Raw genomic sequence first — 17,500 nt, 5'->3', positions numbered from 1 at the left:
GTGAGTGTGTGTGTGTGTGATTGTGTGAGTGTGAGTGTGTGAGTGTGTGAGTGTGTGAGTGTGTGTGTGTGAGTGTGTGAGTGTGTGTGTGTGTGAGTGTGTGTGTGTGAGTGTGTGTGTGTGTGTGATTGTGTGAGTGTGAGTGTGTGAGTGTGTGTGTGTGTGAGTGTGTGTGTGTGAGTGTGTGAGTGTGTGTGTGTGTGTGTTCCCCAGATAAAACTTACACTCAAGCAGATCAAACTAGAACTCCCGCAGATAAAAAAAACCCCAACAGATAAAACTAAAACCCAAGCAGATAAAACTAAAACCCCAGGAGATAAAACTAAAACCCCAACAGATAAAACTAAAACCCCAACAGATAAAACTAAAACCCAAGCAGATAAAACTAAAACCCCAGGAGATAAAACTAAAACCCCAACAGATAAAACTAAAACCCCAACAGATAAAACTAAAACCCAAGCAGATAAAACTAAAACCCCAGGAGATAAAACTAAAACCCCAACAGATAAAACTAAAGCCCCAGGAGATAAAACTAAAACCCAAGCAGATAAAACTAAAACCCCAACAGATAAAACTAAAAACCAAGCAGATAAAACGAAAACTCTAGCAGATAAAACTAAAACCCCAACAGATAAAACTAAAACCCCAACAGATAAAACTAAAACCCAAGCAGATAAAACTAAAACTCCAGCAGATAAAACTAAAACCCCAACAGATAAAACTAAAACCCAAGCAGATAAAACTAAAACCCCAACAGATAAAACTAAAACCCCAACAGATAAAACTAAAACCCAAGCAGATAAAACTAAAACCCCAACAGATAAAACTAAAAACCAAGCAGATAAAACGAAAACTCTAGCAGATAAAACTAAAACCCCAACAGATAAAACCAAAACCCCAACAGATAAAACTAAAACCCAAGCAGATAAAGCTAAAACTTTTGCAGATAAAACTAAAACCCCAACAGATAAAACCAAAACCCCAACAGATAAAACTGAAACCCAAGCAGATAAAACTAAAACCCCAGCAGATAAAGCTAAAACTTTTGCAGATAAAAATTTAACTCCAGCAGAAAAACTCAAAAGCAGATCAAACTAAAACTCAAGCAGATAAAAGTAAAACTCCAGCAGATAAAACTAAAACCCAAGCAGATAAAACTAAAACCCCAGCAGATAAAACTAAAACCCCAGCAGATAAAAATAAAACCCAAGCAGATAAAACTAAAACTCCAGCAGATAAACCTAAAACTCTAGCAAATAAAACTAAAACCTTCCGCAGATAGAAAAACCCAGCAAATAAAACTTAAACTCTAGCAGGTAAAACTAAAACCCCAACAGATAAAACTAAAACCCAAGCAGATAAAACTAAAACTTTAGCAAATAAAACTAAAACCTCTCGCAGATAAAACTAAACCCCCAACAGATAAAGCTAAAACTTTTGCAGATAAAAATTTAACTCCAGCAGAAAAAACTCAAAAACTTCAGCAGATCAAACTAAAACTCTAGCACATCAAACTAAAACTTAAGCAGATAAAAGTTAAACTCCAGCAGATAAAGCTAAAACGTTTACAGATAAAAATTAAACTCCAGCAGATAAAACTAAAACTCAAGCAGATAAAACTAAAACTCCAGCAGATAAAACTAAAACTCAAGCAGATAAAACTAAAACTCCAGCAGATAAAACTAAAACTCCAGCAGATAAAACTAAAACTCCAGCAAATAAAACTAAAACTCTAGCAGATAAAACTAAAACCCCAAAAGATCAAATTAAAACCCAAGCAGATAAAACTAAAACCCCAGCAGATAAAACTAAAACCCCAACAGTTAAAACTAAAACCCAAGCAGATAAAAGTAAAACTCTAGCAAATAAAACTAAAACCTCCCGCAGATAAAACTAAACCCCCAGCAGATAAAACTAAAACTCTAGCAGATAAAAACTAAAACTCTAGCAGATAAAAACTAAAACTCCCGCAGATAAAAAAACCCAGCAAATAAAACTAAAACACCAGCAGATAAAACTAAAACCCCAACAGATAAAACTAAACCCCCGGCAGATAAAGCTAAAACTCTAGCAAATAAAACTAAATGGTAAATGGTCGGTAAGCGGTTGGTAAACGGTTGGTAAACGGTCAGTAAGCGGTTGGTAAGCGGTTGGTAAATGGTTGGTAAATGGTCGGTAAATGGTTGGTAAACGGTTGGTAAACGGTCAGTAAGCGGTTGGTAAGCGGTTGGTAAATGGTTGGTAAATGGTTGGTAAGCGGTTAGTAAACGGTTGGTAAATGGTTGGTAAGCGGTTGGTAAGTGGTTGGTAAGCGGTTAGTAAACGGTTAGTAAATGGTCGGTAAGCGGTTGGTAAACGGTTGGTAAATGGTCGGTAAGCGGTTGGTAAGCGGTTGGTAAGTGGTCGGTATGCGGTTGGTAAGTGGTCGGTAAGCGGTCGGTAAATGGTCGGTAAGTGGTCGGTAAACGGTCGGTAAGCGGTCGGTAAACGGTCGGTAAGCGGTCGGTAAATGGTCGGTAAGTGGTCGGTAAACGGTCGGTAAGCGGTTGGTAAGCGGTCGGTAAGTGGTCGGTAAACGGTCGGTAAGCGGTCGGTAAACGGTCGGTAAGCGGTCGGTAAGCGGTCGGTAAGCGGTCGGTAAGTGGTCGGTAAACGGTCGGTAAGTGGTCGGTAAGCGGTCAGTAAAGCTCAGCGATTTGTGTTTTTACAGAGGAAAGTTGAGATTTGTTCTGACAGATGTTCTTGCTGAAGTGCAGCGCTACACGCTCTAAACACACAGCGCTGATGTTTTCAGTTATTAATTTGAGAGGAAAAGCTAAATATTTATGAAAAGCAGTGGTGAATATTTAATGAGCCGGATCAGCAGAAGCTGGAGCTGCTGAATCTGAGAGCTACTCGCTCCGTAACTTCATTCCAACTCCTAAACAAACTGTTTTCCCTCGGCCGTTCCCGCGGGATCCGGTGGGAGATTCCCGCTGCAGGAGAAGTGTGATGATAACGCTGCATATAAAAATCATCAGATTTAGTAATGTTTATTCGGTGGGTCGTGGGAGAGCTGTGTTAGTTTAAAGCTCCTCCGATTCTCAGACACGTGCTGATTGGATAGAATTCAAATTCAATTATTGATTTTTCCTCAGACGCCTCATTCCGATGCAGATAATTAGCCGGTGAAGCGGCTCGTAACTCCGCGGTGAGTTGTACTCGTTTCTGCGTTGGATCAGAAGTATCCTGATCCTGTTGCTCGGGGGGGTGGTAGTTGGGGGTATGAAGGGGTGGAGGGGTTGTTGATGGGGGGGATGGTTGTAGTTGGGACGTCGGAATGTAAATCAATCAGTTTTGTCAGATCCACTATTACAGGACCTCCATCAAACCTGAGCTCCTTTTTCTACAAGCTGATATATTACCCGGATAAACCCAAATCACACCAAACCCAACTAAACCAAAACACACCAAACCCAACTAAACCAAAACACACGAAACCCAACTAAACCAAAACACACGAAACCCAACTAAACCGAACCACACGAAACCCAACTAAACCAAAACACACCAAACCCAACTAAACCAAAACACACCAAACCCAACTAAACCAAAACACACCAAACCCAACTAAACCAGAACACACGAAACCCAACTAAACCGAACCACACGAAACCCAACTAAACCAAAACACACCAAACCCAACTAAACCAAAACACACCAAACCCAACTAAACCAAAACACACCAAACCCAACTAAACCAAACCACACCAAACCCAACTAAACCAAAACACACCAAACCCAACTAAACCAAAACACACCAAACCTAACTAAACCAAAACACAACAAACCCAACTAAACCAAAACACACCAAACCCAACTAAACCAAAGCACACCAAACCCAACTAAACCAAAGCACACCAAACCCAACTAAACCAAACCACACCAAACCCAACTAAACCAAAACACACCAAACCCAACTAAACCAAACCACACCAAACCCAACTAAACCAAAACAGACCAAACCCAACTAAACCAAACCACACCAAACCCAACTAAACCAAACCCAACTAAACCAAAACACACCAAACCCAACTAAACCAAAACACACCAAACCCAACTAAACCAAAACACACCAAACCCAACTAAACCAAACCACACCAAACCCAACTAAACCAAAACACACCAAACCCAACTAAACTATTCTCAACTAAACCAAAACACACAAAACCCAACTAAACCAAAACACACCAAACCCAACTAAACCAAAACACACCAAACCCAACTAAACCAAAACACACCGAACCCAACTAAACCAAAACAGACCAAACCCAACTAAACCAAAACACACCAAACCCAACTAAACCAAAACACACCAAACCCAACTAAACTATTCTCAACTAAACCAAAACACACGAAACCCAACTAAACCAAAACACACGAAACCCAACTAAACCAAAACACACCAAACCTAACTAAACCAAAACACACCAAACCCAACTAAACCAAAACACACCAAACCCAACTAAACTATTCTCAACTAAACCAAAACACACAAAACCCAACTAAACCAAAACACACCAAACCCAACTAAACCAAAACACACCAAACCCAACTAAACCCAAACCACACCAAACCCAACTAAACCGAACCACACCAAACCCAACTAAACCAAAACATACCAAACCCAACTAAACCAAAACATACCAAACCCAACTAAACCAAAACACACCAAACCCAACTAAACCAAAACACACCAAACCCAACTAAACCAAAACACACCAAACCTAACTAAACCAAAACACACAAAACCTAACTAAACCAAAACACATCAAACCCAACTAAACCAAAACAGACCAAACCCAACTAAACCGAACAACACCAAACCCAACTAAACCAAAACACACCAAACCCAACTTAACCAAAACACACCAAACCCAACTAAACCAAAACACACCAAACCCAACTAAACTATTCTCAACTAAACCAAAACACACCAAACCCAACTAAACCAAAACACACCAAACCTAACTAAACCAAAACACATCAAACCCAACTAAACCAAAACAGACCAAACCCAACTAAACCAAAACACACCAAACCCAATTAAACCAAACCACACCAAACCCAACTAAACCAAAACAGACCAAACCCAACTAAACCAAACCACACCAAACCCAACTAAACCAAACCCAACTAAACCAAAACACACCAAACCCAACTAAACCAAAACACACCAAACCCAACTAAACCAAAACACACCAAACCCAACTAAACCAAAACACACCAAACCCAACTAAACCCAAACCACACCAAACCCAACTAAACCAAAACACACGAAACCCAACTAAACCAAAACACACCAAACCTAACTAAACCAAAACACACCAAACCCAACTAAACCAAAACACACCAAACCCAACTAAACTATTCTCAACTAAACCAAAACACACAAAACCCAACTAAACCAAAACACACCAAACCCAACTAAACCCAAACCACACCAAACCCAACTAAACCGAACCACACCAAACCCAACTAAACCCAAACCACACCAAACCCAACTAAACCAAAACACACCAAACCCAACTAAACCAAAACACACCAAACCCAACTAAACCAAAACACACCAAACCCAACTAAACCCAAACCACACCAAACCCAACTAAACCGAACCACACCAAACCCAACTAAACCGAACCACACCAAACCCAACTAAACCAAAACAGACCAAACCCAACTAAACCAAAACACACCAAACCCAACTAAACCAAAACACACGAAACCCAACTAAACCAAAACACACCAAACCTAACTAAACCAAAACACACCAAACCCAACTAAACCAAAACACACCAAACCCAACTAAACTATTCTCAACTAAACCAAAACACACAAAACCCAACTAAACCAAAACACACCAAACCCAACTTAACCAAAACACACCAAACCCAACTAAACCAAAACACACCAAACCCAACTAAACCCAAACCACACCAAACCCAACTAAACCGAACCACACCAAACCCAACTAAACCAAAACATACCAAACCCAACTAAACCAAAACACACCAAACCCAACTAAACCAAAACACACCAAACCCAACTAAAGCCAAACCACACCAAACCCAACTAAACCGAACCACACCAAACCCAACTAAACCAAAACATACCAAACCCAACTAAACCAAAACACACCAAACCCAACTAAACCAAAACACACCAAACCCAACTAAACTATTCTCAACTAAACCAAAACACACCAAACCCAACTAAACCAAAACACACCAAACCTAACTAAACCAAAACACACCAAACCCAACTAAACCAAAACAGACCAAACCCAACTAAACCGAACCACACCAAACCCAACTAAACCAAACACACAAAACCCAACTAAACCAAAACACACCAAACCCAACTAAACCAAAACACACCAAACCCAACTAAACCAAAACACACCAAACCCAACTAAACTATTCTCAACTAAACCAAAACACACCAAACCCAACTAAACCAAAACAGACCAAACCCATCTAAACCAAAACACACCAAACCCAACTAGACCAAAACACACCAAACTCAACTAAACTATTCTCAACTAAACCAAAACACACCAAACCTAACTAAACCAAAACACACCAAACCCAACTAAACCAAAAACACACCAAACCCAACTAAACCAAAACACACCAAACCTAACTAAACCAAAACACACCAAACCCAACTTAACCAAAACACACCAAACCCAACTAAACCAAAACACACCAAACCCAACTAAACCAGAACACACCAAACCCAACTTAACCAAAACACATCAAACCCAACTAAACCAAAACACACCAAACCTAACTAAACCAAAACACAGCAAACCCAACTTAACCAAAACACACCAAACCCAACTAAACCAAAACATACCAACCCCAACTAAACCGAACCACACCAAACCCAACTAAACCAAACCACACCAAACCCAACTAAACCAAAATACACCACACCCAACTAAACCGAACCACACCAAACTCAACTAAACCAAACCCAACTAAACCACACCAAACCGAACTAAACCAAACCACACCAAACCCAACTAAACCAAAACATACCAAACCCAACTAAACCAAACCACACCAAACCCAACTAAACCAAACCCAACTAAACTATTCTCAACTAAACCGAACCACACCAAACCCAACTAAACCTAACCACACCAAACCCAACTAAACCATTTTCAACTAAACCAAAACACACCAAACCCAACTAAACCGAATCACACCTAACCCAACTAAACCAAACCACTCTAAACCGAAACACACCAAACCCAACTAAACCATTTTCAACTAAACCAAATCACGCCAAACCCAACTAAACCAAAACACACCAAACCCAACTAAACCATTTTGAACTAAACCGAACCACACCAAACCCAACTAAACCAAACCACACCAAACCCAACTAAACCAAAATACACCACACCCAACTAAACCAAACCACACCAAACCCAACTAAACCGAACCACACCAAACTCAGCTTAACCAAACCCAACTAAACCAAAACACACCAACCTCAACTAAACCAAACCACACCAAACCACACTAAACCGAAACACACCAAACCCAACTAAACCATTTTCAACTAAACCAAAACACACCAAACCTAACTAAACCAAAATACACAAACCTAACTAAACCAAAACACACCAAACCCAACTAAACCATTTTCAACTAAACCAAATCACACCAAACCCAACTAAACCAAACCACACCAAACCCAACTAAACCAAAACACACCAAACCCAACTAAACCAAAACACACCAAACCCAACTAAACCGAACCACACCAAACCCAACTAAAGCAAACCACTCCAAACCCAATTAAACCAAAAGACACCACACCCAACTAAACCAAACCACACCAAACCCAACTAAACCGAACCACACCAAACTCAACTAAACCAAACCCAACTAAACCAAAACCCACCAAATCACACCAAACCACACTAAACCAAAACACACCAAACCCAACTAAACCATTTTCAACTAAACCAAAACACACCAAACCCAACTAAACCAAAACACACCAAACCTAACTAAACCAAAACACACCAAACCCAACTAAACCATTTTCAACTAAACCAAATCACACCAAACCCAACTAAACCAAACCACACCAAACCCAACTAAACCATTTTCAACTTAACCAAACCCAACTAAACCAAATCACACCAAACCCAACGAAACCAAACCACACCAAACCCAACTAAACCAAAACACACCAAACCCAACTAAACCCCGAGGATAATTTATAAACTCTTTATAAACAGTGAACTGGTGTTGTGTATAAACAGCAGGACGATGGTTACGTTGTTGAGGACTGTCCTGAGTCTGAAGGGAATTCTATAGAGTTTCTGTGTGTAAAAGTGTAAAGGGGATTACCACTGTGTCCCACTGTGATCTACTGTGTCCCACTGTGATCTACTGTGTCACACTGCGTTTTACTGTTTCCCACTGCGTTCTACTGTGTCACACTGCGTTTTACTGTTTCCCACTGCGTTCTACTGTGTCACACTGCGTTCTACTGTGTCACACTGCGTTTTACTGTTTCCCACTGCGTTCTACTGTGTCACACTGCGTTCTACTGTGTCACACTGCGTTTTACTGTTTCCCACTGCGTTCTACTGTGTCACACTGCGTTTTACTGTTTCCCACTGCGTTCTACTGTGTCACACTGCGTTTTACTGTTTCCCACTGCGTTCTACTGTGTCACACTGCGTTCTACTGTGTCACACTGCGTTTTACTGTTTCCCACTGCGTTCTACTGTGTCACACTGCGTTCTACTGTGTCACACTGCGTTTTACTGTTTCCCACTGCGTTCTACTGTGTCACACTGCGTTTTACTGTTTCCCACTGCGTTCTACTGTGTCACACTGCGTTCTACTGTGTCCCACTGCATTCTACTGTGTCCCACTGTGTTCTACTGTGTCACACTGCGTTCTACTGTGTCACACTGCGTTTTACTGTTTCCCACTGCGTTCTACTGTGTCACACTGCGTTTTACTTTTTCCCACTGTGTTCTACTGTGTCCCACTGTGTTCTACTGTGTCCCACTGCGTTCTACTGTCATACTGCGTTCTACTGTGTCCCACTGTGATCTACTGTGTCCCACTGCGTTCTACTGTCATACTGCGTTCTACTGTGTCCCACTGTGATCTACTGTGTCCCACTGTTTTCTACTGCATGAAAAATAAAGGCTGGTCATGCTGCAGGTGAACTGGTTCTTTGGTTTCTGTGTGGTCAGGGTTTACACACTCCTGCAGCTTCTCCTAAATAACAGCAGGAATCTGATTGTTAACTATAAAAACAGAGAAACGTAATCTGATGATGTTTTATTGATCAATGTTCTATTATATTGTATCCAGTGTAAATCAGTCTCTTAAGCTTTTTTGAACATTTTCCAGCTGAGTTTCGGTTCACTGTCTGAACAGAACAGAATTTTACCCAGCCTGGAATTAAACCTGGTGTTGGACTGCACTTCTTTCTGAACACAGATTTCCTGCTAAGAAGAGAAGTAATCTAGAGATAGACCCACACCCTCTGATTAACCTTCAGATTAGTGGATTACAGGTCTTTGGGTTGTTCGAGGCTGGTATCAGGTCAGGTGATGAACCTTCGTTACTCCGAACACTTAGTGAGTTTAATACAGTGACCTTTACCCAGAGCTGCAGAAACACCACGACTAACAACCCAGTAAACCATGTAAACCCAGTAAACCTAGTTAAAGCAGTTAAAGCAGTAACCCCAGTAAACCAGCTGCCCAAATTTAAAACACATCACGGAATATTCCAGTAATTTAATTTCAGCTATTACATCAGGAACATCTGCGGATGCCCTGATTGGCAGTGATGTGTTAGCATCAGCTGTGCACTGGGGTGTGTGTGTGTGTGTTTGTGTGTGTGTGTGTGTTTATGGGAGTGTAATATAAAAATAAAACTTAATATCTGAAAGCATTTCACGATGCACAGCACATCACAATATAGATTTTTTGACGTATAATAAGTTGAAATGGACAAACAGCCAACTGTTGTGCGTCTAAAAAATACACAAAACTATACGACCAGACGTATCTGAACATCCTGACTAATGAGAGGCTTTAGCTTCAGGTGGGTTAGCCTGCACTGCCAGTAAAATGGGTAGAGGCTCTCTGGCACCTCTCTGGCGGCGGTGGAAGGTGAGTGTGGGCTGCAGCACCAGATGGTGGGCCGCTGGGTCTGGGCCGCCGGTACGGTCACTGAGACGATGGTTGCTCTGTAAATCACCCCCACGGGACAGACTGGCACTGTTCTCTTCACTAGCCTCGCCCGCCGGTCACTCCGTCTGATCTCACACCATCGACTCTCACCGGCACAGACCACGCTCACGCCGCCACCCCTGGGGAAATTCTACACACACAGATAAATCCTGTTTCAGTGAAGTGACTCTGACGCTGGAAGGAAAAGTGGGCTTTTACAAATATTTAATCTTTTACCTAATTAGTGTTCAGCGGCGCCGCAGTCTCAGCCACTAATGAGCTGCCCTGTTAGCCATTAGCGGGTTAGCGGTTAGCTGAGTGATTTATCCTGTTAGACGTGAACAGCAGATCAGAACGTTTTGTACTGTACTCTCTCTCAGACTCCGGCTGCTGATGGAGAAACAGCATGAAATGGGATTTAAGCAGGTGATCTTCTGATCGCGGTGGAAGATCATTATTCTGCAGGAATAATCAGTAATTCTTACTCTGTAAATCAGCAGAGCGACTCGTCTCTAGACTCAAACCTGCACGGATTATTCTGAACCGGTTCTGAGTGTGAACAGCTTAGGGTTATAACAGTAAACGTTCTTGTAGAGCGAGGGCAGAGATAATAAAGGAGCTGCTGCTGTCGGGCACCGGGAGCACAGGGGGCACAGAGTGGGCATCGTTTAATAGAAACTGTGGTAGATTAAAATCTGCACTACTCAAAACTGTCCTTTGCTATTAATCTCTCTCTCTCTTTCTCTCTTGATCTCTCTCTCTCTCTCTCTCTCTATATATATATGTATACACAAACTCTGAGTTTTTATTATTATTGTTGAGTTTTGATGATTATCATACTGAAGGAGCTGCTGTGAAAAGTGAAAATGTAGAACTGAAAACTTTCTAAAGAATAAACTTATTTTATTTTTAATTGTTTATAATTAATTATTGTGTTTTACATCAGTATCAGGATTCACACAGCATTACCATACACAGCATTTCTCTCTATATTGTATACCCCTTACACACACACACACACACACACACACACACACCACACGCTGCAGGGGACAGTTTTAGAGTGCAGGAGTGTTGTAAATATTTAATGAGTGTATACCTGAAAAGAGAGGCTTAATGGGGTTTAGCCAGTTCACAGGTGAGGCGCTGGCATGCAGTAGCTGGAGTGAACGCATTGGTGTGCGGCCACTGACATTTGTGTTGTGGGTGTGGTTTGGGCTGCTGTGTGGAGGTTTGGATGCGGTGTGGGGGTTTGGGTCCGGTGTGGAGGTTTGGGTGCAGTGTGGGGGTTTTGGTGCGGTGTGGAGGTTTAGGTGCGGTGCGGAGGTTTTGGTGCGGTCTGGGTTGCAGTGTGGAGGTTTGGGTGCGGTGTGGAGGTTTGGGTTGCATTGTGGAGGTTTGGGTGCGGTGTGGAGGTTTGGGTGCAGGGTGGAGGTTTGGATGCACTGCGGGGGTTTGGGTGCGGTGTGAAGGTATGGGTGCGGTGTGGGGGTTTGGGTGCGGTGTGGAGGTTTTGGTGTGGTCTGGGTTGCAGTGTGGAGGTATGGGTGCAGTGTGGGGGTTTGGGTGCGGTGTGGAGGTTTGGGTGCGGTGTGGAGGTTTGGGTGTTATTCTGTTTATTGTTGATGTAAAAGTTGGGTTTGTGCTGCTGTGTGTTCATGTGTGTGTAATAAGTGGGGGTGTACGCTCGGCTCGGCACAGCGCCTGTGTTACCGAGATAGCGATGAACGTCTGACTGTTGGCGTCTGTCTAGGTTGTATTCAGTCAGTGGAGCTCCTGTGTTTTCTGTTACCAAGATAAACAAGATAAAACTCCAGAAATGTACCTGAAGTAGTGAAAATAGACTGTTGGTGGGGTGTAAGATAGCAATGAATATCACAATGCTCTTTGCACAGGGTGTAGGATTGGAAACCTGTGTGGTTCATTCAGCCAGTTTTGATTACATTCAAATTTGGTGATTCTGGTGGTCGGCATGATTCTGCTTGTGGACCAGATCAACCATTAATCTCAAATAAACACCCAGTAGTTGTTTGATCTAAGCTGCTCAACCAGTTTAACCAGTTTGAGCCGTGTGATTGGCCAGACTGTGTATCGGGAGGGTTAGAGAACAGGTGATTTAATGTGTTGATTTTTCTCTTCTTTCTGTTTCTGTATGAAATAAAATGGTTTGGTCTCTAAACTCTAGATCTGTTTCAGATTTTTTGGAAACGCCGTGTGGTTTTAGGTTTTTGTTCCTCTGAGAGTTTTGTGTTTTTTTATTTGTATTTTAACTCGCCGTCTGGAACTCAGACTGTGTTCTCTCTCTCATCACTTTCCAACTCAGTATCTCTCAGTCTGTCTCTGAAAAAAACACTTAAACAAAAAAGAGAAATCATTTGGATGAAATTCAGCTTATTTTATTGGCACTTAGTTTGCATATTCTATTACTGCTGCTGTGCAGAAGAATTCTTTTATTAAAAAGTGTAGAGTTTATACCTCAGTGTACTCACAGCCAGACCTGAAACTTTATTATTATTATTATTATTATTATTATTAGTGTTTTTAGTTCACAGCTCTCTTTGATTCACAGTCCTGTTGGAGTTTGAATTTAATAGGAAGCTTTAAGATGCTTTAATACAGAAAAATGTTTGGAGTTATAGTGTCTCATTAGGGCTCATCTTACATCTCTGTAAACTGGGAGATTTCAGAGGGTTGAACACTTATGCAAAAAACATTTTAATGACTGCTGACTCAGTAAGATTTTAATTCAGTTTTAATTACGGCCCGGAGCGATGATGCTAACGATTCCAAATGCGTTCAGGCTTTGTTCACACAGCAGGTAAAACTGGCTCAAATCTTTAATCTGATCTCCAGAATTCAGACGCTGAAGATCAGCAGAGACTCAGATTCATCTCCTCCACAATTACAGGAGCTTTTAAACGTCTGCAGCTTTCACTGAGAATTATCTCCAGATAACTGTAAATTAACACATTATTACAATCAGCCACATATTTATGAGTTCTGTTATTTAAACCCCTCCCTCACTGCTGTCGTTTATTTCCTTTATTTATACAGGGTTTCATTTTTCCTTCTTTCATATGTAGAAAGTGGATTTCTGTGAATCAGATATGTATCAGATTTTACTTTCATTACAAGAATAAATAAAGAAGTTCTGTTCTATCTCTTCAGGATTTGGATATTTGTTGGGAATTGTGGGAATAAATGCAGCGTTTTATCCTCAGAGGAAAAATGAGTTTTTTTTCTCATCATTTATTTTAGTTGAGTTAAATCGGAGGTCGTTTGAAAGACAAACTGTGCTTATCTGTCTTCGTACATGAGGAGTCCAGGGACCTGATGGAGATACAGGTTTTTTGAACATAACAATTGTAAAGCATTTTTTGTTCCCCTGATAAAACCGTCTCATTTTATTATTATTAAAATACTCTACAGGAATCTCACAGAACGTTTTGAGCGCTATCCCATAATAATCCTAATAATCCTAATATATAATAATCGTAATATATAATGATGTGAAGTGAGTGATTCTGATTGCTGAGTAGCGGCGGTGTCGGCGGGTTCTGGCCGGCGCTGATCCGGTGAGTCAGCGCGGTGTTTCTCATGTATTTTAGATGAAGCACTTTTGCTGTGAGTGTTTGAAGAATGTGGAGAATCGGAGGAGAAAGTGAGTTTGAGTGTTTCAGGACTGAAGTCGTGGTTTTTCTGCGTAACTCTGAGCTTCTCAGGTAACAGAGGTTTACTGAAAGGCTGCAGTTTAAACTCGACTCCTGAGGATCTGGGTTTATATTCCTGTACAGAACCAGCAGAACTCCGTTCTCAGATCAGGATAATCCAGATCCAGAAAGTAGAAATACATCCCGGGTTTTATTCCGACTGCCTGGTTCTACTCAGATCAGCTAATTCTAACCTCAAGCAGACGGAGCAAAACCCGGGATGCATTTCTACTTTCTGGATCTGGATTATTACAGGTTCCTCACTTCAGAGCCGGAGACAGAAAATAATTCAGTGTTCTAAAAGGTTCTGGTTGGGGGAACAGTGTTCTAAAAGGTTCTGGTTGGGGGGAACAGTGTTCTGAGAGGTTCTGGTTGGGGGGAACAGTGTTCTAAAAGGTTCTGGTTGGGGGGAACAGTGTTCTAAAAGGTTCTGGTTGGGGGGAACATCTGTGTTATAATAAATAAAAACAGATCAGTAACCAGAAAGTTCTCTCTCTCTCTCTGTCTCTCTGTCTCTCTCTCTCTCTCTCTGTCTCTTTCTGTCTCTCTCTCTGTCTCTCTCTCTCCTGCAGTGACGCGAGAGCAGAAGATGAAGTCAGCAGCCTTCATGTTTCTTCTGATCAGTTCTGCCGCCTGCATCAATCTCAAATACATCTCCAAGAGGAACTCAGGTACAGATACTCAAATTACTCTCAGATACTCACATCACTCTCAGATACTCACATTACTCTCAGATACTCAAATTACTCTCAGTTACTCACATTACTCTCAGATACTCACATCACTCTCAGATACTCACATTACTCTCAGATACTCAAATTACTCTCAGATACTCACATTACTCTCAGATACTCACATCACTCTCAGATACTCACATTACTCTCAGATACTCACATTACTCTCAGTTACTCACATTACTCTCAGTTACTCACATTACTCTCAGATACTCACATTACTCTCAGATACTCACATTACTCTCAGATACTCACATCACTCTCAGATACTCACATTACTCTCAGATACTCACATTACTCTCAGATACTCACATTACTCTCAGTTACTCACATCACTCTCAGTTACTCACATTACTCTCACATACTCACATCACTCTCAGTTACTCACATTACTCTCAGATACTCACATTACTCTCAGATACTCACATCACTCTCAGTTACTCACATTACTCTCAGATACTCACATTACTCTCAGATACTCACATTACTCTCAGATACTCACATCACTCTCAGATACTCACATTACTCTCAGTTACTCACATCACTCTCAGTTACTCACATCACTCTCAGATACTCACATTACTCTCAGATACTCACATCACTCTCAGATACTCACATTACTCTCAGATACTCACATTACTCTCAGTTACTCACATTACTCTCAGATACTCACATCACTCTCAGATACTCACATTACTCTCAGATACTCACATTACTCTCAGATACTCACATTACTCTCAGATACTCACATTACTCTCAGATACTCACATCACTCTCAGATACTCACATTACTCTCAGATACTCACATTACTCTCAGTTACTCACATCACTCTCAGTTACTCACATCACTCTCAGATACTCACATTACTCTCAGATACTCACATTACTCTCAGTTACTCACATCACTCTCAGATACTCACATCACTCTCAGATACTCACATTACTCTCAGTTACTCACATCACTCTCAGATACTCACATTACTCTCAGATACTCACATCACTCTCAGTTACTCACATTACTCTCAGATACTCACATTACTCTCAGATACTCACATCACTCTCAGATACTCACATCACTCTCAGTTACTCACATTACTCTCAGATACTCACATCACTCTCAGATACTCACATTACTCTCAGATACTCAAATTACTCTAAGTTACTCACATCACTCTCAGATACTCACATTACTCTCAGATACTCACATTACTCTCAGTTACTCACATCACTCTCAGATACTCACATTACTCTCACATACTCACATCACTCTCAGTTACTCACATCACTCTCAGATACTCACATTACTCTCAGATACTCACATCACTCTCAGTTACTCACATTACTCTCAGATACTCACATTACTCTCAGATACTCACATTACTCTCAGTTACTCACATCACTCTCAGTTACTCACATTACTCTCAGATACTCACATTACTCTCAGATACTCACATTACTCTCAGATACTCACATTACTCTCAGATACTCACATCACTCTCAGTTACTCACATTACTCTCAGATACTCACATTACTCTCAGATACTCACATTACTCTCAGTTACTCACATCACTCTCAGATACTCACATTACTCTCAGATACTCACATCACTCTCAGTTACTCACATTACTCTCAGATACTCACATCACTCTCAGTTACTCACATTACTCTCAGATACTCACATCACTCTCAGTTACTCACATTACTCTCAGATACTCACATTACTCTCATTCGGATCTGGTGCTGCTGGTTCTTCAGTGTGAGAATCACAGATTTATTAATAAAAGTGAGAAATGGTAAAAGCTCAGATATCAGTGTTTATTTTTTTAAATATTAAGATAATTGTAAAATTCTATAATGAGCAGGTTCACTTTTTATCAGACAAAAGTAACTGGTTAAAAAAACAGCATCTGATCAACAGAAATCTGTAGTGTTTATAAAGAGACCAGTTTCTGATTTATAGTATGGTGTTTATTATAATGGTTAATATGGTGTTTATTATAATGGTCAATATGTGTTTATTATAATGGTTAATATGGTGTTTATTATAATGGTTAATATGGTGTTTATTATAATGGTTAATATGGTGTTTATTATAATGGTTAATATGGTGTTTATTATAATGGTTAATATGGTGTTTATTATAATGGTTAATATGTGTTTATTATAATGGTTAATATGGTGTTTATTATAATGGTTAATATGGTGTTTATTATAATGGTTAATATGGTGTTTATTATAATGGTTAATATGGTGTTTATTATAATGGTTAATATGGTGTTTATTATAATGGTTAATATGGTGTTTATTATAATGGTTAATATGGTGTTTATTATAATGGTTAATATGGTGTTTATTATAATGGTTAATATGGTGTTTATTATAATGGTTAATATGGTGTTTATTATAATGGTTAATATGGTGTTTATTATAATGGTTAATATGGTGTTTATTATAATGGTTAATATGGTGTTTATTATAATGGTTAATATGGTGTTTATTATAATGGTTAATATGGTGTTTATTATAATGGTTAATATGGTGTTTATTATAATGGTTAATATGGTGTTTATTATAATGGTTAATATGGTGCATAAAATAATTGAAATGGTGCGTTTTTAGTTTATAATAGTTCTGTATTACTGGTGATGGATTTTGATGCTGGTTTTGCAGTAATGGTTTAGTTTGGAATGTGGAGATGATATGATATGCTGGTGGCTTTTCATAATAAAAGTCCTGATGGAGAATAGTAATGTGGAGGAGTGTTGGGGGTTATTGGAGGATTTTGTTGGAG

The 17,500-nt window shown here is 40.2% G+C and overlaps 1 protein-coding gene across 1 annotated transcript in view; it reads left to right on the top strand.

The window, feature by feature from the left end:
• The window catches only part of il1rapl2 (interleukin 1 receptor accessory protein-like 2), a 274,458-nt gene that overhangs the window by 19,016 nt on the left and 237,942 nt on the right, over positions 1-17,500 (top strand). The window contains exon 2 of the mRNA XM_049484135.1: positions 14,547-14,645. Within this exon, the coding sequence (XP_049340092.1) occupies positions 14,564-14,645 (82 nt within the window). The 5' untranslated portion in view covers positions 14,547-14,563. The remainder of the gene's footprint in view (positions 1-14,546; positions 14,646-17,500) is intronic.

This window comes from Astyanax mexicanus, chromosome 10 (assembly GCF_023375975.1).
Source record: "Astyanax mexicanus isolate ESR-SI-001 chromosome 10, AstMex3_surface, whole genome shotgun sequence".
Classification (NCBI taxonomy): domain Eukaryota; kingdom Metazoa; phylum Chordata; class Actinopteri; order Characiformes; family Acestrorhamphidae; genus Astyanax; species Astyanax mexicanus.
Note: the sequence above shows the minus strand (reverse complement) of the source record. Positions and strands in the feature narration are given on the sequence as shown.